A 25980-nucleotide genomic window follows, 5' to 3' on the forward strand; every position below is an offset into this window, starting at 1 on the left:
AGATTCAGGACAGGATGATCAAGGATGCTTGACTCATGCTAATTCCTGGGTTCATGTTCTAGTTAGCAAGGCTAAAACAAGCATTAATGAACAATCAATCAATGAATATCACAACTTAGCAAATCTATAGTTGGGGCTAATCCATCTAACCTATTTGAACCCTGAATCTAACAAGTGAACTACTCAGACATAGCTAAACAATTCATGACACAAAATATAGATAAAAACTGCATAGAATAGAATAGATGAATCAATGGAGTTCCAATCACAAATCTCTCTATGATTTTCTCTCCTAAAACTCTCTGCTGAAAATAAGAATACAATGGTGGCCAAAAAGCTCTCTTGCCTCCTAACACTTAGGCAAGTATATATCTATTAGGTTAAAAACTCGTCAGGGGTAATCTTGTAATATGGTGAAGCATTGAGTTTAAAGTCGGCTGGAACCAAGTCACGCATCTCGCGTCTCGACATCGATCGATGGTACAAGATGTACATCGATCGATCATAATCTTCAATCATCGAGGCTTCTCTTCTGTATCGATCGACGGCACTGGATGTGCATCGAACGATTGCTTCTTCTTCGTATCGATCTCTAATGGTCAGCTCAGATGAAATCTCTTTTAAGCTCCTAAATGCTCCATAATCATCACTTTACTCCAAGATACTCTTGAACCTGAAAACATACCTAATATGATAGAATATATAATATATAGATAGTAAAATACTTATATACCATGGATGAAAATTGGTCAAATCCATGGTGTATTACTATTATATAAATAAAAATATATAATTATATTTATATAAATAATATATTTATCTGGGGTTCTCTTCTCTTCTTTGCTATTTTATTAAATATCTCTAACACATTGTAGAGATATTAACTATTATAGTATCTAGTGCTGTGAAGATGCATGCATGCACGTGTAATGTACAAATTTAAATAATATATTTAATAACTTATATTTATAACCAAACTCATCTCCACAATCATGATCAATGCTCACATTATGTGATAAGCGGGGTTCTCTTTGTAATTGATGTTTAGAGGTTGTAGTAGATCAAAATGTGACAATTCTTTTTGGTTATTCATGGTCTTCTTGATTTTCCAGATTGACATATGCAATGATGGAAATGTAATACTTGCCATCAGAATAGGAACTCGTTACTTCTTGTATTAGTGCAGTATTTTTTTTAACCAACCTTTCCTAGCTTCTTAAGTTTTTCGTTAGATTTCATTTTACTATATTCATTTTCTTTATCACAAGTTGTAAGTGTCTTTGTTTAGTTGCCAGATTGATCATATGCAAACTTCTCCTTAAAATAATACAAGACATTCTCTTTGTTTTTTCATATTTTCGTAAAGACTTACTTACAATCAATAGGCCATTTTTGTTTTGTCACATTTTCTTAAAGACTTGTGCAATCAACATGCCTTTATATGAAGGACTATTCTATATAGCTTAAAGTGCAACAAAGAAACAACGGTTTTCAACAAACCAAATTTACGTAGGTAATTAGGACTTGGATAACGTTATTTGGAGTGAAAATTTGTAAAAAACTACCGTTTGTGCTTAGAATTTTGGAGTCCTCCTACTTGAAATAGAAACTTAGGTGATCTCAGTGATTTGTGATGATTCTTAGCATATAGACAGACCATTCTTTCCTCAAATCAGAGCAACACTTTGTCCTGTGTTCTTCAAGTGAGTTAGTATCACCGATGAGGCGATATGACAATTCTTCTCAGAAACTCCATAACGTCAAGCCCACGATACCCGCACAACCGCTCAACGCACCTTACGTTCAGCACTATTAAATCATCACATATAAATGCATTAAGTAACTTTTGATCAAGTAACGTTCAGCACATAAAAAGCATCACAAATAACGTTCAGCACTATTAAATCATCACATATAAATAGCACCAAAGGATATGATCAAGTAACTTTTTCCCTGAAAAGTGTTTTTTTTTATACTAATTGGTGTCTTTATGAGATGGTGTTGTTGCTGATCGTCTCCAAAAAAGCTTCCACACGCTTAATTTCTGTATTCACAGACTCTAGTAACATGTCTAACTAAAACCTGAAACCATATTAGGAAATTAATAGATCAGATGGAATTAAAATTTGTTTGGGAAATAGATTGTTAGGCAAAAAACAAACACATGTATTAACATAAATTTCAAAAACTTAGTTAAATTACAAGGAAAGACTCAATCGGATAAAAACATTCATGATCTCACAAATGTTATTGGAATATTCCTAATCTAGATATAGTAAGAATTTCGAGGAATCTAATATGTATGAGTTAAACATCCTCACTCTTGTGTAATAGATACCCAGTCATCAGTATATACCGTTTCACATAGTGTGTTTCTGTAGTTTGGAATCTGAATAGGATACTGTACATGAGAAATCAAATTATATGTTATACAGCACAAACTGAAGTATCGTAGATAATGTTTCAGAGGCTGACGTCATCTGGCATATATACCTACCACCGTTACCTTCATAATTGACAGAAGCTTGGGCTGTGGAAATTTTCTTCAGATTTTCGACGCTCGTGTAGCTCTAACCTGTCATCTCAACTAACCACTATCCATTTTATCTGAGTTACAACCAAATATTTTTTTTTAACAACAAATGAGTCTTCTTGTCGTCTTAACAATCACAAGTTAACAAAAAAAATAATTAAAAATCAGTCTTTGATCCATAAAGCACACAACTTTCTTATGTACATAACCAAAAATAGTAGAAAGCTGAGCAATACCAACACCATCGAGCGTAGACGGTACCACCAGCTTCTCCTAAAATCTCTGTTCAACACCTAGACTCATATTCTCTTTTTATTACTTGTTTGATTTTTTAGATAAAAAGTAACTTTTTTAATAAATGTGTTTTACCTAAAAAATTTTATATTTAGAATCTTATATTTAGAAACAGATGGAGTATTACTTTTTTATGATTTATAAAACAATAGTTTACCTCTGTTACTATTAGAGATGTCAAACAGGTTTACCCATCCTGTCCCGAACCGCGGCGGGTTAGTCATCGAGTGGGTCACAGCGGACCTGTTCCGCGCGGACTGCGGTCCTCAAAATGCCGGCCCAAACCCGTATCGCAAAACATATAGGCCTTCGCAGGCCGTCCCGCGGGATGCCTCCTTATCAAACCGCCTACTACAGCTTCCTTCATAAATGTTCAAGTTGAAGAGTTGTGTAAGAGAGTTGAAGAGAGCCCATTAAGATTCACTAAAGCCTTATCAAAATCAATGCCATAAACCTATGTTTGTGCTTGCGTTCTTGAGTTAAAAGTTTTTTTTTGTTATCAGCCTAAGATTTTATTAAGTTTGAATCTGATTGAGTTGTTGTCTTTGTAATAACTTGGCTCAAGTGTATGTTTTCATCAAACCATCTCTCTTTGTAATTCTTTGGATTTAAAAAAAAATCGTGAATCACTTCGTCAAATTATACAAGTGACATGATATACAATTAACTTTTCCCCTAAACAATATCATTGTAACCAAATTTAATTTAAGAAAAACACCTGAGAACAAAACCAATCAACTTAAACAAGAAATCCATATTGTAATAAAGAAATTCATAGTTGTGTGTAATAAAAAGAGAAAACCAAATCAAAACACCACCAGAGCTCGAATCGTCATCGCTGGAGCTGGAGTCGTCATCGCCAGATCTCGAATCATCATCACCGGAGCTCGAATCATCATCGCCGGAACTCCTTATGTTTTATGGGGAAAAGTCACAAGAATCGTTTTCTTCTCACTCCCTCTCTCTCTCTCTTTCGTTTTTTTAGGTAAAATAAGAAATGAAAAAAAAAATGCGGGTCCATGTAATCCTGCATGACCCGTTTCGGTCCATCCCGCAAAAGGCCCAGTCCCGCAAAGACCTGTTCCGCGAGGCCCGCAAATTTGCGGACCTAGAAAACCTCGTCTCAGTACCGTCCCGCTACGGTCCTTTACGGAATAGGCCTGCGGTTCAAGTCCATGAATGTCATCTCTAGTTACTGTTATTTTACATTTTTAGTTATTATAAATTGTTTTATATCTATCTAAACTATTAAAATTGAAGTACAATTAGTATTTAATCCTGATTTTTTTAGTAATTACCGTCTAATGCCATTAGCCTTAAACACGGTCGTTTTATAACTATATACTAAACCAGCATAATCTCATGAAGTCTGATTCGTCTTTCTGGTCATCGGTTTATCTTTTCCGTTTGGGGATTGTGTTGGCTTTTAATAAAATCTTATCTCTTAGAGATCGACTCTTTTTTTTATTTATGATCAAATCGTTTGGTGCTTTGTTTTCTATATTAAGTTGTTGATTTGATCGGTTGTTTAGTTTATGTCGTATTTGATTGACAAAAGTAAAGGATATAGATGAAGAATCATTCAACTTCAAAGATGAATTGCTTGAAGGGAGGAGCTGGACAAAGGCGTTCAAAGAGCACCGGTGAAGTCAGAATTACGAAGACGGCGTGTTAGTGAAGCCGTGATCTTCCAGCAATGTTACTGTTCAATTGGGCTTATATTGGACTTTGAGCATTATGTTTGAATGTAATCGTTGATGGACTTTTCTATCAATAGATAACCATAATTTATATGTAACCGATTTTAGATATTCGAAAAAGGAATATTATTTTACACTTCCTCTCTCCCATATGTTTGTATATAGTGGGGCTTATTGAATCAATTTTTTTAGAAAATTCAAGGTTTGAATAAATAAAAAAAAATCCGAAATTTGAGTAAATCCTAGAAAGATTTGTTACAGATTTTAAGGTTTTTTTTTTTAAAAAAAGAAATTTCAGTATTCTTGATTTTTTTTTTTAAATTTAAATATTTATTTAAATAAAATATTTATTTTAAAATTACTATAATTTGTCATTTTATCGTTTTATGAAATATTATAATTTATATATTTTTTTTTAAGTTTCAAATACCATAATAAAAGTTGGTATTTTGATTCATTGTCATTCCACTATAAAATATTATACAAATGAGATTTTATTGGCAAAATACCATAAGTTGATATTTTAATTTTGGTTTAGCACATATCGTATATTACTAATCTAATTCATTAACTTAAATTATTAACTAATTAAAATTTTCAAAAAGCTAAACTTATTTTTTAATGTTTTTGTCTAAACCTGTCTTTATTTTAAAAAATCTCAATATCAACTTTGAACTTTATATATAACTTCAAATCAAAATATAGAAGTATTCTTATTACTCTATTATGTTATGTTTTAATGTTTACTAAAATAAAATGAATAAAAACATTAACCCACAAAAAGATATACATAAACTCATAACTTATAAAGCTTAGAAGCTAAACACATTGAACAAAATAAACAAATGTCAAAACTGAATAACATGTTAATACTAAAACGCTAAAAAATATAATAAAAAAACAAATATCGATCGAACTCTAATATACATTATTATATAATCCTCTTAAAACATGTAATCTTTATAGATAGAAATGTTATCTTCTTTGATATTAGTCATATTATTTTAGTTTAAACTGAAAATAAATTGCACTATTTTCATCAATATTTCGCAATAATATCAACGAAAATGAAAATCCAACAAAACTACTAATAGCAACAAAACAGAGTAAGGAATCACGAAAATAAAAAGGGAAACAATCATAACGTTTATCAAACATTTATCCTATTTAACTCTCACACTCCAACAAGCTACTACATATCTTCAAGAAACACTATAACCAAACAAAATACTGAACTTTATAATCAAAAGATCGATGTTCATTGGGTTAATACGCGTTCTCTTGTACGATCCACTTGCTAGTAATATCACTGGATTGTGATATCTCCAATATCTGAGAGATCCCAGAGATCATCACTTCGACAACAAGTCACGTTATCTTAAAAGTCCCATTCAAGCAACTCCTCATCAATACCGAACCCAACTTCTGAAGTATCACAGAGACCAACCCACCAATCTGTACCACCATTTTCATTTGAACTCGAACTCAAAACACTTTTGTCTCTTTTGTTTTCCACACTCGCGTCATGATCAGTCACTTTGTTCCCAAGATTCTCTTTATCTTTCGTAACCAAATCCACACGACAACTACTATTGTCCCCACTCTCATTCTGACCGGACTCATCATGATTCACTTCAATCACAGCCTCTTCATTAGAACATTCCCAGACTAAGCTATTCATGAACCGCTCCATCTCACCATCCAACCACTCGTATGGCTCCAAAGACTCTCCTTCGAAGTTACCATTAATGTGCCCTATATCAGTGTTCTCACTATCTAAGTCTTTCGATTGTGGTAAACATTGCAAGGCCATCACCATTTGCTTGTGTTTCTTCATGGATGACCTACTAGTTCTTCCCTTCTTCTTTTTGGTATTGTTATCGTTATTCACTCCATAGGAGTAGATTTTGCGGCTGAGATGTGAGTTCCAATAATTTTTAATTTCGTTGTCTGTTCTTCCGGGTAGTTGTTTTGCAATAAGCGACCAACTACACACACAAACGAAAATATATGCACAATCACACACATGAGACGATTAATATAAATTTCTGAAATCAGTTAAATTACATATTCTGTCACAATGGCTTTTAACTAATACTCCGATGTTTCATAATATAATAAGTATCATTTTAGCTTTTTTTTTCTTGTTACACAAAAAATGTCACTTTACAATTTCAATGCAAATTATACTCACTTTCAGCTAAAAATTAATTGCAAACTGCATTGCTTTTATAAATAATTTTATTTATCTCAAATATTAATTAATAACAACTTACATATATTTCCGATACTTTCTTAGTCTGTGTGAAAAGTGTCAAAGTGACACTTATTCAGAAACGGATGGAGTATATAATACTATACATATATGGAATGTGTTGTGAACAAGAGTGAAAATCGTGTGTCTCTTGTCTCTTTATTTCTGAATCAAAGTGTTCCCTTATATAGGGGTTACAAGAATCAGATAAAAAGAAAGTATACAAATCATTATCCTAAAGAGAAAAGGAAAACATCTTAAAGATAAACATGAAAGGATAAATGGAAACTCTCCTAATGCTAGAGGCGGCCGACTCTCTCTCCTATTGGGCCGCCGACTCTCTCTCTCTCTATGGGCCACGGTCCTGGCCATTTGGTTCCTAGCAATCCACATTGTTCATAACACTCCCCCTTGGATGCTAGAACCATATGGGCTCGTATCATGCACGATGTTGCCTCGTTAAAACCTCACTAGGAAAACCAAAAACCCAAGGTGGGAAAAAATGGAAACCATAGACAGGAAAAAGAGTACAACGCATGACACTCCCCCTGATGAAGGCATCACTGCAGATCCTTCAGCCGGCGCATGCCTATCTGATGAACCAGCTTCCTGAATGTTGAGGTTGGCAGAGACTTGGTGAAAAGGTCGGCTGAGTTGTCGCTGGATCGGACTTGGACTACTTGAACCTCCTTTGCCTTCTGCAAGTCGTGGGTGAAAAAGAACTTGGGCAGGATGTGCTTAGTCCTGTCTCCCTTGATGTATCCTTCCTTGAGCTGAGCAATGCACGCTGCATTGTCCTCGTAGATGATCATTGGCTCCTCTTTCTCTTGTCCCACGGCCAGACCACTCTCTCTTAAGACATGGCCGGTCATGTTCCTCAACCAAACAAGCTCACGGCTTGCCTCATACATGGCTATGATATCGGCGTGATTAGATGATGTAGCAACTAGAGATTGCTTTGTTGAACGCCAGCATATTTCAGCTCCACTATGTGTAAACACATATCCTGTTTGAGATCTAGCCTGATGTGGGTCAGATAAGTACCCAACATCTGCATATCCGACCAAGTTCTCTCCTGGCCGGTTGGTGTAGAACAAACCGAGATCTTTTGTTCCTTGCAGATATCTGAACAGATGTTTCACTCCGTTCCAATGCCTTAAGGTCGGACATGATCCAAATCTGGATAGTAAGCTCACGGCAAAGCTTATGTCCGGTCTAGTATGACTAGCTAAGTACATTAAGGCCCTAATGGCACTTATGTAAGGCACTTCCGATCCGAGTGTTTCCTCGTCCGGTTTCTTTGGTCCGAATGGATCCTTTTCCAGGTCTAAGGACCTTACGACCATAGGACACTGCAAGGGGTGTACCTGGTCCATATTGAATTGCTTGAGTATCTTTTCTGTATAAGTTTCTTGATGCACAAGGATGCCATTTGCTTTATACTCAAACTGTAATCCCAAACAGAACTTAGTTTTCCCTAAGTCTTTCATTTCGAATTCTTTCTTTAGACATTCGACCGTTTGGGAAATCTCTCCAGAGGTTCCTATTATGTTCAGGTCGTCCACATAAACAGATATTATAACATAGCCCTTGCTGTCGAATTTCTTTATGAATATACATGGACTTATTGGATCGTTCTTATAACCCTCTTTGGTTAGGTACTCGGATAGCCGGTTATACCATATTCGACCTGATTGCTTTAAACCATATAAAGCTTTGTTCAGCTTAATGCAATGTTGTTCTCGAGAACCTTTCTTATCTTTGAGCTCAATACCCTCTGGAACTCTCATATGTATTTCATTGTCCAGTGGTCCGTACAGGTATGCAGTAACTACATCCATTAGGCGCAAATCAATATTTTCTTTTACGGCCAGACTGATTAGATATCTCAATGTAGTCGCATCCACCACAGGGGAATAAGTTTCCTCATAGTCTATTCCTGGTCTTTGTGAGAATCCTTGTGCTACAAGCCGTGCTTTGTATCTCACTACTTATCCTTTCTCATTTCTCTTCCTTACAAAGACCCATTTGTATCCCACTGGTTTGACATCTCTGGGTGTCAGGATTATAGGGCCAAAAACGCCTCTCTTTCTCAATGATTCTAACTCCACGTTTATAGCTTGTTTCCATTTGATCCAATCTGATCTTAGCATGCATTCTTGTATGGACGTGGGTTCTAGATCCTCATCTTTATCCATGATCTCAAGTGCTACCTTGTATGCAAATAAATCATCAACGTTGATATCTTTTCTGTTCCATTGTTTTCCAGACATCACATGGTCTATAGAGATCTCTTGGTTCTCCGGCTCTTGTGTCCCGTGAAGTCCAGCGTCCCGGACCTCACTTGGAGGAACGGCCAGATCATCGGGTGTGGTCGGTACACTCAGCTCAACCGTCATGGTTGGCTCGACCGATCCATCTATGTCCTGGACGGTTTCCTTGATGCTCTCGGATCCAGCACCTTTCTTGGATTTCCGAGGCTGTTTGTCTTTGGAACCAATTGGTCTGCCACGTTTTAGACGTTGCTTAGACTCTGTAGCCACTTGACATTGTCCATCTTGGACGTCTAATCTTATAGGTGCATTACAAGCCGGAATGTGTGATATTGTTACTCTATTTGGGTCAGCAAATGTATCTGGCAGTCTATTAGCTAGCTCTTGAAGATGTATTATCTTTTGGACTTGTAAATCACATTCTTTAGTCCGAGGATATTGCCAAGATGTTGATGGTCTAAACCATTCTAACTCTTTTGTTATCAACCGGCTGTTATCTCCCCCTAAGGACGGATATGTGGACTCATCAAACTGTGAGTCTTCGTATCTGGCCTTAAACAAATCACCGGTTGTTGGCTCAAGATACTTTATAATACTTGGAGATTCATATCCTACGTATATTCCCATCCTCCTCTGCGGTTCCATCTTAGTTCTCTGTGGTGGAGCGATTGGAACGTAGACGGCACATCCAAATGTTTTGATGTGGGACACGTCTGGCTCATGACCCGTAAGTAATTGGGATGGTGAATATCTATGCTCACTAGATGGCCTGATGCGAATCAGTTCCGTTGCATGTAAAACCGCATGTCCCCATGCTGATACCGGAAGTTGAGACTTCATTAGTAATGGACGGGCTATCAGCTGGATACGTCTAATGAAAGATTCGGCCAAGCCGTTCTGTGTATGGACATGTGCCACGGAGTGTTCTACTTTCACCCCCATGGACATACAGTATTCATTAAACGCCTGGGACGTGAACTCACCAACATTGTCTAGACGTATAGTCTTAAGTGGAAAGTCTGGAAAATGTGCTCTCAGCCTTATCATCTGAGCAAGCAGCCGTGCAAAGGCTAGGTTCCGAGTGGACAACAGACATACATGCGACCATCTGGTCGATGCATCAATGAGGACCATGAAGTATCTAAACGTCCCACAAGGTGGGTGTATCGGTCCACATATGTCCCCTTGGATCCTTTCCAGAAAGTTTAAGGTTTCTTTATTAACCTTGGCTGGTGATGGCCTAGTTATGAGTTTCCCTTGTGCACATGCAGCACATGTGAGATTTCGTGGGATCACTCCTTTAAACGTGTGCCCTAATGAATTCATCATCAATTTTCGCATCATTCCTGTTCCGGGATGGCCAAGCCGGTTATGCCATAAAGTGAATAGCTCTGAGGCATTTGCCTCAACCATACTGATCCTTGCATAGTAAAGACCAGTAGACATTGCGGGCATGGTCTCTAGGATCTTTTTATTGCCTTTGGTGATCAAAGTTATGTTAAGGAATTCTTTGTTTCCTTCTTCCCATGTTTCAAGGTGGAAACCATTCAATCTTATATCCTTGAAACTCAATAAGCTTCTTCTAGAGCTTGGGGAATACAAGGCGGTTTTGATCTCTAGGTGAGTGCCCTTGGGCATCATCACATAGGCCTGGCCGTGACCTTCAATCAGGCTGGCCTCACCCGCAATTGTTTGTACCTTTGCACTTTGCTTTGTGAGATTCATAAAGTACCTTTTGTCTCTAAGGATCGTATGACTTGTGCCACTATCCACCACAAGTATACTCATCTCATCATTCATTTCTATAAATAAAATTTAGAGACTTTATAAGATCTTTAAAACTTTTATTATTATAAATGTCATTTCATAAAATAAAAACACCAAATCAAAGACATAAAGCAATAAGACAATGTGATTCGAAAAACTAGTCCTTTAGACAGTCGGATGTCTCAAAATCCATTTGGTCATCTTTGTTGTCCCTGTCGGATTCATTGTCAGCATCATATCCATTGTCATCCTGACCGTTTTCTTGGATCATGTTTGCCTCCGGGTTCTTGTTCTTGAGACTCTCTTGATAGAGTTCGCACAAGTGTTTCGGAGTTCTGCAGTTCTTGGCCCAATGGTTGTCCATCCCGCATCTGTGACATAAAGACTTGGACGCGTGAGATGGTTTGGATATGCCACCTCGTCCACGGCCATAACTCCCTCGGCCCCGACCGTAATTGGAACCACGACCACGGTTATTGTGGTTTCCTCTTCGGCCGGTTGAGTAGTTATCTCGACCGTTATGGTTGTCATGCCTACGCCCTCTGTACCCACCACGGCCTTGACCGTATGGTTTCCTGTTGTCTTGGGCGTAGTAGGTTTCTTTGGGATCTTTCTTTTCAACCTCATGGGCTTCGGGTAATGGTGCTGTCCCGGCCGGTCTAGCTCCACTGTTCTTCATGAGAAGCTCATTGTTTGCCTCGGCCAAGAGTAGACATGAGATCAGATCAGTGTATTTGGCAATACCTTTTGTTCTATATTGCTGTTGCAACACAGAATTCGACTGATTGAAAGTCGTATAGGTCTTTTCAAGCATCATCACATCGGATACTTCTTCACCACACAGCCTTAGTATTGAGACGATTTTGAACAAGGCTGAGTTATACTCATCCACGGACTTAAAGTCCATGAATCTGAGATGCATCCAATCGTGCCTTGCCTTTGGAAGCAACACCATCTTTTGGTGATCATATCTGTGCTTTAAAGCATTCCAAAGATCCAATGGATTCTCAATCGTCATGTACTGATCCTTAAGACCTTCAATGAGATGATGGCGCATATAACATATGGCCTTGTATCTATTCTTTTCATTCTCATTGCTGTCTTCGATGATAGTATCACCGAGTCCCTTGGATTTTAGACTAATCCTTGTGTCTAGCGCCCACTGCAAGTAATTGTCTCCGGAGAGATTAAGGGCTGCATAGTCTCTGTTTGCTATTTTCGACATCTGATCCACATTATCACACAAGATTTTAGATTCATAATGGGATCACGTGGCCGCATGATATAAGCAAGCTCGGCCACAACACGTCTTATGCATTTATGATGTTCAAACAATACTAATCGACCATGGTGCTATCAATCAAGAGCCACACGGCCCTGTGGATTTTCTAATGCAAACAACCTAAGCTCATGTGATTCTATATGCTGGCCGATCTTGTTTTAAACAGTTGTGAATGCAATATCATGTTCGGATTCATGCAGAAACGATTTTAAAACATTCTCATGATCCCTAGGGTTTCAATCTTTCAAGTTCTATCAACTTATGTTTAAGGTTTCAAGGCCTTAAGTATTTGTATGTTCAGACAGATTGATTCAAGCAATCTAAACAATCCTAAACCTCAAATCAAATCAGAAATCAAAACAAGCAAGATCAATTATGAAATCAGACACTAGGTTCTTTTAGGGTTTAGGGTTTTCGATTCCTTGATTAGGGTTTGCCAAGTTTCAGATTCAATCAATAAACATACAATCAGGTTCTAATTGGAATCAATTTATGTTTCTAGTTTGGGAGATTGTCGATTTTAATCTTAGGGTTTCTTTTAGGGTTTAATCAAGACATAGTTTCCATAATGATGGAATTAGGGTTCTTATTGTTCTAATTTCTCAGATTGTGTTTATACCTTAGTTTCGTAGGGGATTTAGAACCGGACCACCTGAGAATGGATGGAACTTCGAGCTGAGATGATCGGACGTCTGCTGCCTCCTATCGGGTCGCGGATGGAGTCGATCGCGGCTGGAGGTGTCTCGGCTGCGAGCTGGACGGGGATCAGATCGTCTCGGGTCGGTCGCGGGGTTCGGGTTCGATCACGAGCTGGATTGCGGTCCTTCTGATCTGGAACGTGATCTGAGAAGCTGAGATGGGTCTCCTGAGTTCTTGGATGAACTAAGAACAAGACTAGGATTAGGGTTTGAGTTTTGGGTCGCCGGTTTAGGCTTTTAGGTTTCTAGGTTTTGATTTTTGGTCTCAGGGTTCAGAGGCTATCGTGCTGATAACGTGTTGTGAACAAGAGTGAAAATCGTGTGTCTCTTGTCTCTTTATTTCTGAATCAAAGTGTTCCCTTATATAGGGGTTACAAGAATCAGATAAAAGGAAAGTATACAAATCATTATCCTAAAGAGAAATGGAAAACATCTTAAAGATAAACATGAAAGGATAAATGGAAACTCTCCTAATGCTAGAGGCGGCCGACTCTCTCTCCTATTGGGCCGTCGACTCTCTCTCTCTCTATGGGCCACGGTCCTGGCCATTTGGTTCCTAGCAATCTACATTGTTCATAACAGAATGGTTATATACATACATACACGTGTGTTTTAATAGAATAGTTTTTTTTTTTTTTAAACTTCCAAGAGTGATCAATCGCTGCGCCTGCATTGTTATAATGGTCACAGGATCAGGACAGTACATTCTATATGCTTCTAAGTTGACAAGATATGCAAATAATCTTCTTTATTAAAAGAGAATTACAATTTTCATCTACCGTAAGAAAATCATACTAGGTCCATTTCATCATTTACATCTATTTAATTATTTACATAATCCATTAAATATATAACATTTATAAAAATCTTAATAATTATATGAATATTATTTATAAACAAATTTTAACTGTAAATTTAAATTTATTTTTAGCTATAACAAATATGTTGAGAAAAAATCTATCAAAATCTTGCAAATTCTTTTTTAATTAATGCATTTGTTAATTTATAGATAGTAATAAATCTAAGAAAATAAAACTGTATGCTATTTATTTTATAAAATTTATAATTATAGTCTATATTATATTAAAATAAATTAATATATGAATAAAATATGAAATTATATTAAATTAGTAAATGAAAATATTTTTAAAAAATTTACTTTCATTCCATTCACCGTTTAAAAGAATTAAAATTCAAAAATTATATAATATTTTTATTTTTTTGTCATACTTTTATAAAAAATATAATACTTTTATAAAAAAAATTGTTAACATATGTTCAACTTTTATACCTACAACTATATATTATCTATTTATTTATTTTGAAAATCACAACAAAATATATCTAAACTGATTATATAGGAAATATAAAGTATGTAACTAACCTTTGGTTTAAGTGTTGTTTACAAATTATGCTATTTGAAGAATTTGAAATTTTAATAATTCATTAAAGATACTAATAAAAAATAAATTTTAGCTATAAATTTTAAATATAAATTTAATGTTTATTTTTAATCATAACAAAATATTCTGAAAAAATTATAAAAAATCTTACCAAAAATTGCAGCTTTTTAAAAATAAATATTGCATTAGTTTAGTAACAAAAAAAAATCAAAAGTCATATAATTTCCAAGCTCAAAATAGTTTGGTAATTTCCAAATTTCTCTGGACCAAATATACAATTTTAAAAATAAATATTTCAGGCTCAAACGATAATTTTACAAATTTTACAAAAGATAAAATCATAGATGCTAAATTATAATGTCTTAAAAATGCAACACGAGAAAATTATGATGTAAAAATCAAAGTGGTATAATATTTTGAAAATTTAAGTTAATAACAACAAAATAAAAAAAAACTTTGTATCATAAGATCCAAAATATGATATATCGATAAAATATACTAAAATAATATGATATATGCTCTATGTATAAAATATGCTAAAATAATAGGACTAAATTACTTAAACTGAAAAATGTATTTACATATAAAATCCAGAATATACTAAAATAATAGATGGTAAAATATATTTTTAATACAAATTGAAAATATAAATTATCATGAACAAATATCTTTTCTATAGTATAACTAATTAAAATTTTAAAATGTTCTGTTTACAAACTGTAGAAATTAAAAAGTATTTTTTTGGAAGGAGATTCTCTATTTTATTATTTCATATTATGAATTTATTGTACCTAACCCAAAAATATATTAGTATATAATAACAAATAATAAGAAAGTAAAATATATAAAACAAATAATTATATATGAATAATGTCAAATAAGAAACATAACCAATAAGATTATAGAGTTACACAGTATATAACACTAAAATGTAAATCATATATTTAAAATGTTTGCAATAATAGTAAAGTTATACATTTATGAAATGAAAAACTATCCACTTGGATGTGTAGGTCAAATTCTATTTGTATATTATATCGGCCCCGCCCAATCATTACTCAGGCAGTGGCAAAATTGTAATACAAAAAAAAATTCTTAATCACATTTTTTATAGCCGTGGGGATCCCAAAAGCTTTATACGTCCATAGACAAATCCCACGACGTCTTACAACTGATATCTTGCATATTTACATTGTTTTATCCATTCACCCATGTGCATTTTGATCATATAGACTAGGATTTAGCCATGTTTAGGTTGCATTTTGCATACATGAGTCTTTATCAGGTATTGGAGTACCACATGGAGTTCTTGGAGGCATTTGGGTGCATTTGGAGCTCAAAAGAAGTGTTTAAAGCGATCAACGGACGAGCAGCACACCAGAGCGACCTCACCGGAGCGATGCCGTGAAGTCGCTGTGACACACATCCCGTAGCGATCCAGCCAGAGCGACATGGATAGGTCGCTCGCGTTTCTATCGTGAGACACCCCTCTCAGAGCGACTTGCCAGAGCGACGCTTCGAGGTCGCTCGCGTTTCCATGGCGAGACGACACAAAACGAAGCCCGGAGCGACCTCTCAGAGCGACCCACTGAGGTCGCTCCCGAAGTCCGGAGCGACTTGTTGGAGCGACACACCAAGGTCGCTCGCGTCCTCTCGTCTGGAGACACCAAAGTCAAGCATCCTGGAGCGACCCCTCAGAGCGACCTACCAAGGTCACTCCCAGCCAGAGCGACCAGCTCAAGTCGCTCGCGTTTTGACGGGGTGAGACACGAAGAAAGCGTCGGGAGCGACCTCCTGGGAGCGACTATGCTAGGTCGCTCCGCGTGTTTGATTGGACGATTTTTATGTTATTTCAGGGGCCTTTTGGTCATTTGTTTTATTGTTTTTAGATCGCAAAAACCTAAGTTAAGGACTCTGGGTAGCCACCAGGCGGATTATCTTTTGATCTATGGAGAAATACACAAAAACTCTCTTGAGAAGTTCATCTCTTGGATTTTGATTGTTATGTTCTTGTGTTCTTGTTGATTTCTTATCTATTTCTCTACATGATTAATCTGAAATCCAATATGGGTTTAAGAGGAATCATGGAGATTAGTGAGTAATAACCTTTTGAATTCATGGGTTAGGGAGATCAAGGGTGATTAGGTTAGTTCTAGGATGTTTTAGTGTAGATCATTCTTGTTCCTTGCTAGTAGAGTATTGATAATGCATCTTCTGAGTTGGCCACTCAAAAGTTGATCAATAGACATTTTCCACCCAAAAGGTGTTTGATGAAATGCCTGAGACAACTCTCCTAGGCTTTTAGTATACTTTGCCAAAGACATTTGTTGTTAAAGATGCTAATATAGCTAATAGACTTGTTAGTAATGATTGCTTTCATATTATTCAACCAAAGACATTTGATGTTTGAGATATGTTAGCAAATGAGCATTCATCTAGACATAGAGCTTGCTTAGAATTGTGTCTAGGCTTAAGGTTGATAGTTTGATTGATCATTTGCCATCCTTAGTTCGATACTTGATCACCCAAGGTCTAATCCCTATGCCCATGAGTTCTCTTTTCCCTTAGTCAAGAAAGTATCATTCTGTTATTGCTTTTTAGTTTTAGTCATAGCTTAAAACTTATCTAAATCATTGGTTGCACTTAGATTAAGTGAGTACTTGCATTCTCGGTGTTTTTATACTACAACATTTGTCTTAGGAGCCTTGAAAACTCCTAACATCAAATTGGCGCCGTTGCCAAATTCTGAGTAGATTTAAACATTGAGATTTAGTCACTTGCTTGAGACTAAGTCATTTTAATTTTGTTTTGTTACTGATTCTTCTTCTTCACTTACCTTTCACTTTCAGGTGTATGAACTTGAGGAGCAGAGGTCCATCAAACCTAGTTCCAATAGTAGCAGACATCAGAGCTTTCGAGAAGGAGTGTGCTAGCGCTAGAAGAGAAGAAGAACAACAAGCCCACTTGCAGAGATTGGATATTGATATGGCAGATCCACCGCAAGGGGCAGAACACCAACCGCAGGCAGCTCGACCCACTGGTACTTATGACCGGCCCAACATTCTTGGTCATAGACTAGGAATCCGAGCACCGGCTATGGCAGCAAACAACTTTGAAGTCAAGTCAGGACTCCTCAACGTGATCGAGAACAACAAATATCCTGGCTTGGCTTTAGAGGACCCATTCGATCACTTGGACAGGTTCGACAGCTACTGTGAGTTGTCAAAAACCAATGGTGTGTCAGAGGATGCCTTAAAGCTGAAGTTATTCCCTTTCTCTTTGGGGGATAAGGCACGTCAGTGGGAGAAGTCTCTACCCAGCGACTCTATCACTACTTGGGATGAGTGCAAGAGAGCATTCTTGGAGAAATTCTTCTCATCCTCAAGAACTGCTAAGCTGAGAAATGAGATTTCCAGTTTTCAACAGAAGAACTTGGAAGGCTTCAGCGAAGCGTGGGAGAGATTCAAGGGCTACCAAGCTCAATGCCCACACCATGGTTTCTCTAAGGAGAGCTTGCTGAGCACATTCTACCGTGGTGCTCTTCCTAAGTACATGGCCAGACTGGATACAGCTAGCAATGGGTTCTTCTTGGGGAGAACTGAGGAAGATGCAGATGAGCTGGTTGACAACATGGTAAAGAGTGATGCAATCTACAGTGGAGACCACGACAGAGGCAGTCGAACAGATGATAAGCAGACAAGGAAGGAGTTGAAAGCTCTACAGGATAAGATAGACATCCTCCTTGCTGATAAAGCCACACAAGAGCAGCTGCACTTTGTTGGTAACCCAAGCCAAGAGACACCACCTGTTGTCCATGAGGTTGAGGGTTTGGAAGGTCAGGAAGAGCTGTGTTTCATCAACAACAATGGTAGCTGGTACAAAAAAGAGCCCAACTTTCTCTACAACAACTACCAACAGAAATCCTATCCCAACAACCAACAGAGTGGTTATCCGCCTAGAAACAACCAGCAAGGCAGCTATCAGCCTCAGCAAAACCCCTCGTCTGTTTCCTCTGCTCCTCAAGAGAGCAGCACTGACACCCTGCTGAAACAAATCTTGGAGTCTCAGACTAGAAGTGAGAAGCATGTTGGTTATGAGTTGAAAAACCTTCATTCCAAGATTGATGGGAGCTACAATGAGCTCAACAACAAGTTCTCACATCTTGCTTCTACAGTCAAGAATTTAGAGAATCCGTTTGCTTCCATGAACACTCACCAGACTCGCCAGCAAGGATCTCTACCTGGAAAATCTGACCAAAACCCCAAGGAGACCAAGGCTATCACCCTTAGGAGTGGTAAGCAGTTACCTCCTACAACCCTCACCAGGGATGCTGAGAAACTAGGTGAGGAGGTGGCCATCAACTTAGATGATGAAGTGGTGATTGTTGATGAGAAAATCAATGATGAAATCTTGGAGAAGATTGTGGAAGCCAAGGGTAAAGGAAAGGTTGGGGAAGAGAATAAAACAGTGAAAGATGGTGAAGTTCTTGCTCCAGCAAGTGAGAATTCTTTTGTTCCTCCTCCCTATGAACCCAAACTACCATTCCCTGGTAGATTCAAGAGGCAGCTGCTAGAAAAGTACAAGGCTTTGTTTGACAAGCAAATGAGTGAAGCTCAGGTTGCAATGCCCATCATCGATGCTTTCATGTTGATTCCTCAATACAACAAGTTCCTGAAAGATGTTGTAGCTGCAAAGAAGAAGGAAATGGAAAGCATGATGATTCTTACCCATGAGTGCAGTGCCATCATCCAGAGGCTTGATGTTCCAGAGAAGTTAGAGGATCCAGGATGCTTCACACTTCCTTGTGCTCTTGGACCTATGGTATTTGAGAAATGTCTCTGCGATTTGGGAGCTAGTGTCAGCGTGATGTCTTTGTCTATTGCAAAGAAGTTTGGATTCACTCAGTACAAGAAGTGTAAACTCTCTCTGGTGTTAGCTGATCGTTCAGTGAAGTACCCTGTGGGCATCTTAGAGGACCTACCTGTGAAGATTGGAAGGTATGAGATACCTACAGATTTTGTGGTGCTTGAGATGGGTGAGGAGGCTCAGGACCCACTGATTCTTGGAAGACCATTCTTAGCTACAGCAGGAGCAATTGTTAAGGTGAAATAGGGCACGATTGATCTCCATTTGGGTAAAGGGCATGTTCTCCACTTTGACATCAAGGAGAAAATGAAGAAACCAACTGTGTTCGGGCAAGCCTTCTACATTGAAGAGATGGGCACTCTTACTGATGAGCACCTTGCAGAGTTACCACCTGAGGACGACGAGGAGGGAGCATCTCCCTCTACTCATTCTCCATAGAAGGTAACCCACTACTTTCCCTTGTATATACAATTTCGTTTTTGCATATTAGTTTTCTCTTTTTGGGTATCTCTCTCTCCTTGACAACACAGAGACTGTGTCATTTAAGTTTGGAGGAGGTACCAAGTATTTGATCACGTTTGCTTTGATGATTTTGAGTCTCATGCATTGCATTATACATATATATTTGCATAAAAAAAAATTTCATTTAGTTTGCATCATTAGCATTTCTAGGAGAGTCTAGAGCATATAGGTTGCATTTACTTGCATTGGGAGCAATGATTTTAAATGCCTTGTAAAGAACACTACGTTGCACCTGAGTAGCTTTTGCACCTCTCAAAAAAGACTTGTATGTTTCGAGCCTTGAAAACTCTTCCTGAAACTTGTTGATTGCTGAAACTCAGTCTTTGAAGCCAACTACAACCTTATTTGAACTAAACGAACTTAATGCTTCTTGCTCATGGTCCCTTGTGTACTGAGTCATGGCTATACACACTTGAGTTGTCACATCCTTTATGCCAATCTTATTTTGACAAACTCTAGTGGTAGACCACTCCCAAAACCTTTCCCTCCTCTTAAGCTTTCATTATTTGATGAGTGAGGTCTTCTTCGGAAAGTCTTACATGTGCATAATGTTGAGAGTATCGGGAAACACAATGCTTGATCTTCATTCTTGCTAGATTGGGCACTCTATTGTCTAGCTATAGGTGGGGGGTGAGAGTTGTGATTATGATTTGGGAGCAATGAAAAAGGAAAAGAAATAACTCTTTGTGTTTAAGTGAATTGTCTTACTGAGATAAGTAGAAAAACTTCTAGCTCAAGTTATGAAAAGTCTTGGCCCCCATTTAAAAAAAAAAAATAAAAAAAAAATTATATGAAAAGAAAAGAAAAAGAAAGAAAAAGGGGGCTAGCAAAGTTGTTAGGAGCTAAGTAATGTTTTGAGGTTGTGAAAAATCCCTTGTAGATTTCAAAGAGAAGGAGTTAATGTTCTTAGGATCTTTTGGTGAGAGATGTGAGTTGAGTTTGACATTTTGGAATGATTGTGTAATTGTATGTTTGGAAAAAGGGTAGAGCAATGGAGATTGAGCATTGTATGCATGAGTTGATCCCTTTCTTAGATATATAATGTGCAATGTCAAGGCTACTTGTTTTGAGAGTAAACCACCTTAAAGATTTTATGTTTCGAACCTCTTGAATCACTTGAATAAAAGCTTTCCCTCACTCAACCAAATGACTTGGACCAACTGACCATTTGCAAGAATTCACCTGATGTTTTGTGCTTAATTAATGTGAGAGTTGGTTGATTTGAATGTGTGGAAGCTTGATGATGAGTGTAAGGGCAAAAAGAGTTGAGATAGGCCTAGAGAAGCTAGAGTGTAATAAGAGAGTGTTCTCATGCTGGATTAGATGTTGAATCGAGTACTAGTTGTGTTTCTTTTGGCTATGAGTTCCCACCTTCAAACCTCTCTCCCTATGAGTTCTAGAAAGTTCACTTGAGGATAAGTAAAAGAATAAGTTTGGGGGAGTTGATATCTTGCATATTTACATTGTTTTATCCATTCACCCATGTGCATTTTGATCATATAGACTAGGATTTAGCCATGTTTAGGTTGCATTTTGCATACATGAGTCTTTATCAGGTATTGGAGTACCACATGGAGTTCTTGGAGGCATTTGGGTGCATTTGGAGCTCAAAAGAAGTGTTTAAAGCGATCAACGGACGAGCAGCACACCAGAGCGACCTCACCGGAGCGATGCCGTGAAGTCGCTGTGACACACATCCCGTAGCGATCCAGCCAGAGCGACATGGATAGGTCGCTCGCGTTTCTATCGTGAGACACCCCTCTCAGAGCGACTTGCCAGAGCGACGCTCCGAGGTCGCTCGCGTTTCCATGGCGAGACGACACAAAACGAAGCCCGGAGCGACCTCTCAGAGCGACCCACTGAGGTCGCTCCCGAAGTCCGGAGCGACTTGTTGGAGCGACACACCAAGGTCGCTCGCGTCCTCTCGTCTGGAGACACCAAAGTCGAGCATCCTGGAGCGACCCCTCAGAGCGACCTACCAAGGTCGCTCCCAGCCAGAGCGACCAGCTCAAGTCGCTCGCGTTTTGACGGGGCGAGACACGAAGAAAGCGTCGGGAGCGACCTCCTGGGAGCGACTATGCTAGGTCGCTCCGCGTGTTTGATTGGACGATTTTTATGTTATTTCAGGGGCCTTTTGGTCATTTGTTTTATTGTTTTTAGATCGCAAAAACCTAAGTTAAGGACTCTGGGTAGCCACCAGGCGGATTATCTTTTGATCTATGGAGAAATACACAAAAACTCTCTTGAGAAGTTCATCTCTTGGATTTTGATTGTTATGTTCTTGTGTTCTTGTTGATTTCTTATCTATTTCTCTACATGATTAATCTGAAATCCAATATGAGTTTAAGAGGAATCATGGAGATTAGTGAGTAATCACCTTTTGAATTCATGGGTTAGGGAGATCAAGGGTGATTAGGTTAGTTCTAGGATGTTTTAGTGTAGATCATTCTTGTTCCTTGCTAGTAGAGTATTGATAATGCATCTTCTGAGTTGGCCACTCAAAAGTTGATCAATAGACATTTTCCACCCAAAAGGTGTTTGATGAAATGCCTGAGACAACTCTCCTAGGCTTTTAGTATACTTTGCCAAAGACATTTGTTGTTAAAGATGCTAAGATAGCTAATAGACTTGTTAGTAATGATTGCTTTCATATTATTCAACCAAAGACATTTGATGTTTGAGATATGTTAGCAAATGAGCATTCATCTAGACATAGAGCTTGCTTAGAATTGTGTCTAGGCTTAAGGTTGATAGTTTGATTGATCATTTGCCATCCTAGCTTAGTTCGATACTTGATCACCCAAGGTCTAATCCCTATGCCCATGAGTTCTCTTTTCCCTTAGTCAAGAAAGTATCATTTTGTTATTGCTTTCTAGTTTTAGTCATAGCTTAAAACTCATCTAAATCATTGGTTGCGCTTAGATTAAGTGAGTACTTGCATTCTCGGTGCTTTGATATCCCTCAGAACCGGTTCGACAATCTTTTATACTACAACATTTGTCTTAGGAGCCTTGAAAACTCTTAACATCAATAACTAATTCATCTAAATGGCACAGCTAGATGGCCAAGACTAAACGGACATATGGCGAAAGTTCCAGTTGGGACTCTTTTTACCACTAGACCAAAACGCTTAATCACATATAAATTGTGTATGTACATAAGTGAATGAAGTGACGTTGAAAATTTGGTTTATTAAATTTACCTGTTGCCAATAAGGGAATGCAACTTGAAGATGGTGTCTTCTTCCTCGGCTGTGATATTGCCTCTTTTCAAGTTCATTCTCAAATAGTTTATCCACCTTAGTCTACAGCTCTTTCCACATCTCAACAATCCTTCACATTTTGTTATTGTTATTGGACTATGTAGAAATTGAAATCAGTTTGTTCTATTAGTTAAAATTTATAATCAAAATATAACATACACAAGTTTCTTTAAGGATTGTCACATTTTTCATTTTCATTTTTCCATGCATCAACTGCTTCCATCTTTATTATATTTGCCAGGTTATAATGTAAGAAACCCGTAAAACTGAAGAAAGAGAACGTCATGGTCATTAGCTTTTATAACAACTTAAAGAACTTAGTTATTTTTCGAATGTCAAAATTAAATAAACGTACAAAATTGCGATCATTTCTATGTTAAGAAAGTATAAAGTCTGGATATTCAAAGATATACATACCAGCTTTCTTAGGCAATGACCGCCAAGAACCTTCACCGTTGAGGTCCATCTCCCTCTCTTCAGCCCTATTTTCTCGCAACAAGGAGCCTTTCCCATATCTTTTCAATATCTTTTCTAAAAGAGAGAAGAGAGAAGAACAAAAAACAACTTTTGGACCTTTGAGTGAGAGAGGTGGATGAGTGAAAGGAGAAACAGTCCAGGTGATTAATATAGAGAGAGTACAGAAGTGAAAGATTAAAGTTAAAAAATACGTCGGGTAGGTGAAGGACCGTGAAGATGCAAAGATACGACAAACGACTTGAACCAGTTGAAAATATAGTGATTGAGTGATTGAGACGTAGTTGAGTAGCTGACTCGAAAAATGGAGCTGTAACTGAGTTGGAGCTAATCTGAAAATTATTTGGGAGCAATTCAGAGATTTACTTTGGAGAAGAAAAAACTTATCAAAGAAGATTTTCAAAAGATTCAGTAGAGTTTTATCAAATATTCTAGATATTTTAGAATATCTCTTGTGGGCTAAGATTAGCCAATTCATACTAAATATAAGTAGGCTATTTAAAACCGTATACTAGGTTTTATCACTCATATATATTTGTATTATGGCATAGTGGGTTTGTATAATTTGTTAGGTGAGTGAAAACACGAAGATATAGGAAGAGAGGTTCTAAGGTCTAGTACTCATATTAGGGTGTGTGAAGCTAGTACCCCGAGTCAAGTAGCTATTGATCTTATTGGTTGTTCTGTTTAAAGAGATACTCGTAAAATTACTGTACAAAAAATATACTAAATACACATATTTTGTAGAGATAACCTATACTGTAATTTGTGTTATAGCTCTGGATATAGTTCTTGCATTACAGAAAAAATAACGTTGAGGTGGAATTAAAAGTCATGTTTTGTGTCCATCCCCAAAACCATTGCATAAGAAACACTCCACGTACCTCTCCTAACCTTTGGTCTAGGCGTGGGCAATCGGGTGACCATTCGGGTTCGGATCGGTTCTAATCGAGTTTCGGTTTTTCGGGTTTACAAAAATCAGCCCCAATCGGGTATTATAAAAGTTCTGTTCAGTCTCGGTTCGGGTTTTGTCGGGTTCGGGTCGGATTCTGTAGCACATCCTAAACCCGGCTAAACCCATTTAATCTTCGGGTTCGGTACTAAACTGGGTTTTGGTTATCCAAACTACTCATACTACCCGAAATACCTATTATTACCCGAAAATATGAACCTGTTATCTTGTTTCATGAAACACTTATAGACTCTTGATTGCTAAAATATAAATACAATACAAAGGACACAAACTGAAACACACTTCGAAAACTCAATCAAAACATGCATTACACAAACACAACTATCTCAAAATGGGGACGAAGACTAGAACAAATACTCAACGGAACAGTTGCAATAGTGAAAATAAAACATAAAAGAACTTTTATTAAACTTCAAAAGAAAGCAAACTTGTTCATAATGAACCTTAAAAGCACATCTCTAATAAGATCAAAGTTGAAATAAAAAGCAAAGCCAACACCAAAACAGAAACAAAAAAACTTCCAAATTCCAAAGCAATCTTCAGTCTTCAATCCTCACACTCCCAAACTCTGAAGCGACAAACAAAAGCTTGGGTAAGTACACCAACAATCAAATGAAATGTTAAGAGAAACTAAGATAAATAATACATACCTTTCTCAAGCTTGTCTAGCTGCTCAACTTTAGCTAAAATCTGCTCATTTGTTTGGACTTTTTCAGAGAACTTAATATCAGCTTTCAGCCACTGCTCACTGCACATCAGAACCTCGATCAAGTAATGGGTTAAACAGCTCCTATATGGTTCCAAGATTCTGCCACTTGTGCTAAAAGCACTTTCTGAAGCCACTGATGAAACCTGCATCACAAGTAAATCCTCAACTCAGCTAAGCACTCTAAAACAAAAACAAAAAATTCACTAGCAACGTAAGAACAAAAGTAATGAAACATGCATCGCAAATAAATCCCTCGCCATCTCTGCTAGCACAGGAAACTTAATTTTGTGGACCTTCCACCAACCGAGTATGTCAAACTCGAATCCCATCATAAGCTTCTGATTCTCAACAGGTTCCTTTAAGTACATCTCCAGCTCATCCCTTGGCTCATTTCCTGAATCAGCAACAAGATTCTTGTACTCGGAGTCCATTCTCAAATACCCAAAGTCTTCAACAACCAACTTTAGCCTGTCCAAATGATCCTGACTCTCCTGAACAGCCACAGTCTCAGTCTGCTTCGCCTGACATGATTCACTATTAGCCCCTTCAAATCCAGGTCTAAGTTGCAAGCCAATGCATTGAGATTCCTCTCAATTGTCACAATCTCACCATAGCATTTGTAGGAGTTCACCTTTGAGGAAGCTGAGACAACTAAAGTGCTATTATAAAAGATGACCAGGAACCTCCTTAGCTTCTCCACAGCATTCCAGTCACTAAGACCAGGCGGTCCACACCTCTTAACACCATTTTCTACTTCTAAAAAGTAGTCATTGTACAGTCTATCCTCTGCTTCCATCCTATCAAACGCCACTCTGAACTGCAAGGCTCTTGATAACATGATAAAGGTTGAATTCCACCTAGTCTTAACATCCATCGGGAGACTTCCTCGTGTCATCTTTCCAGTAGTAACCCTTTGGTCAAAGGCGTTTAACCTATTGGTAGAAGACCGGACATACTGGACTGCATTGCG

General features: G+C 37.6%; 1 protein-coding gene and 1 non-coding gene across 2 annotated transcripts; both read right to left on the reverse strand.

Annotated features, from left to right (window-relative positions):
• Window positions 1-1527: 1527 nt before the first annotated feature.
• On the reverse strand, window positions 1528-24771 carry LOC106380184 (transcription factor MYB111). Its single transcript, XM_013819996.3, is given in 4 exon segments — window positions 1528-6515; window positions 22795-22924; window positions 23272-23313; window positions 23316-24771. Coding segments are annotated over 4 exon segments (906 nt in total). The 5' UTR covers window positions 23368-24771; the 3' UTR covers window positions 1528-5833.
• Window positions 17598-17704, reverse strand: LOC125582589. The gene has a single exon (XR_007320046.1). It is a non-coding gene; the product is annotated as a small nucleolar RNA R71 (small nucleolar RNA).
• Window positions 24772-25980: the final 1209 nt, after the last annotated feature.

This window comes from Brassica napus, chromosome C2 (assembly GCF_020379485.1).
Source record: "Brassica napus cultivar Da-Ae chromosome C2, Da-Ae, whole genome shotgun sequence".
In the NCBI taxonomy this organism is placed as follows: domain Eukaryota; kingdom Viridiplantae; phylum Streptophyta; class Magnoliopsida; order Brassicales; family Brassicaceae; genus Brassica; species Brassica napus.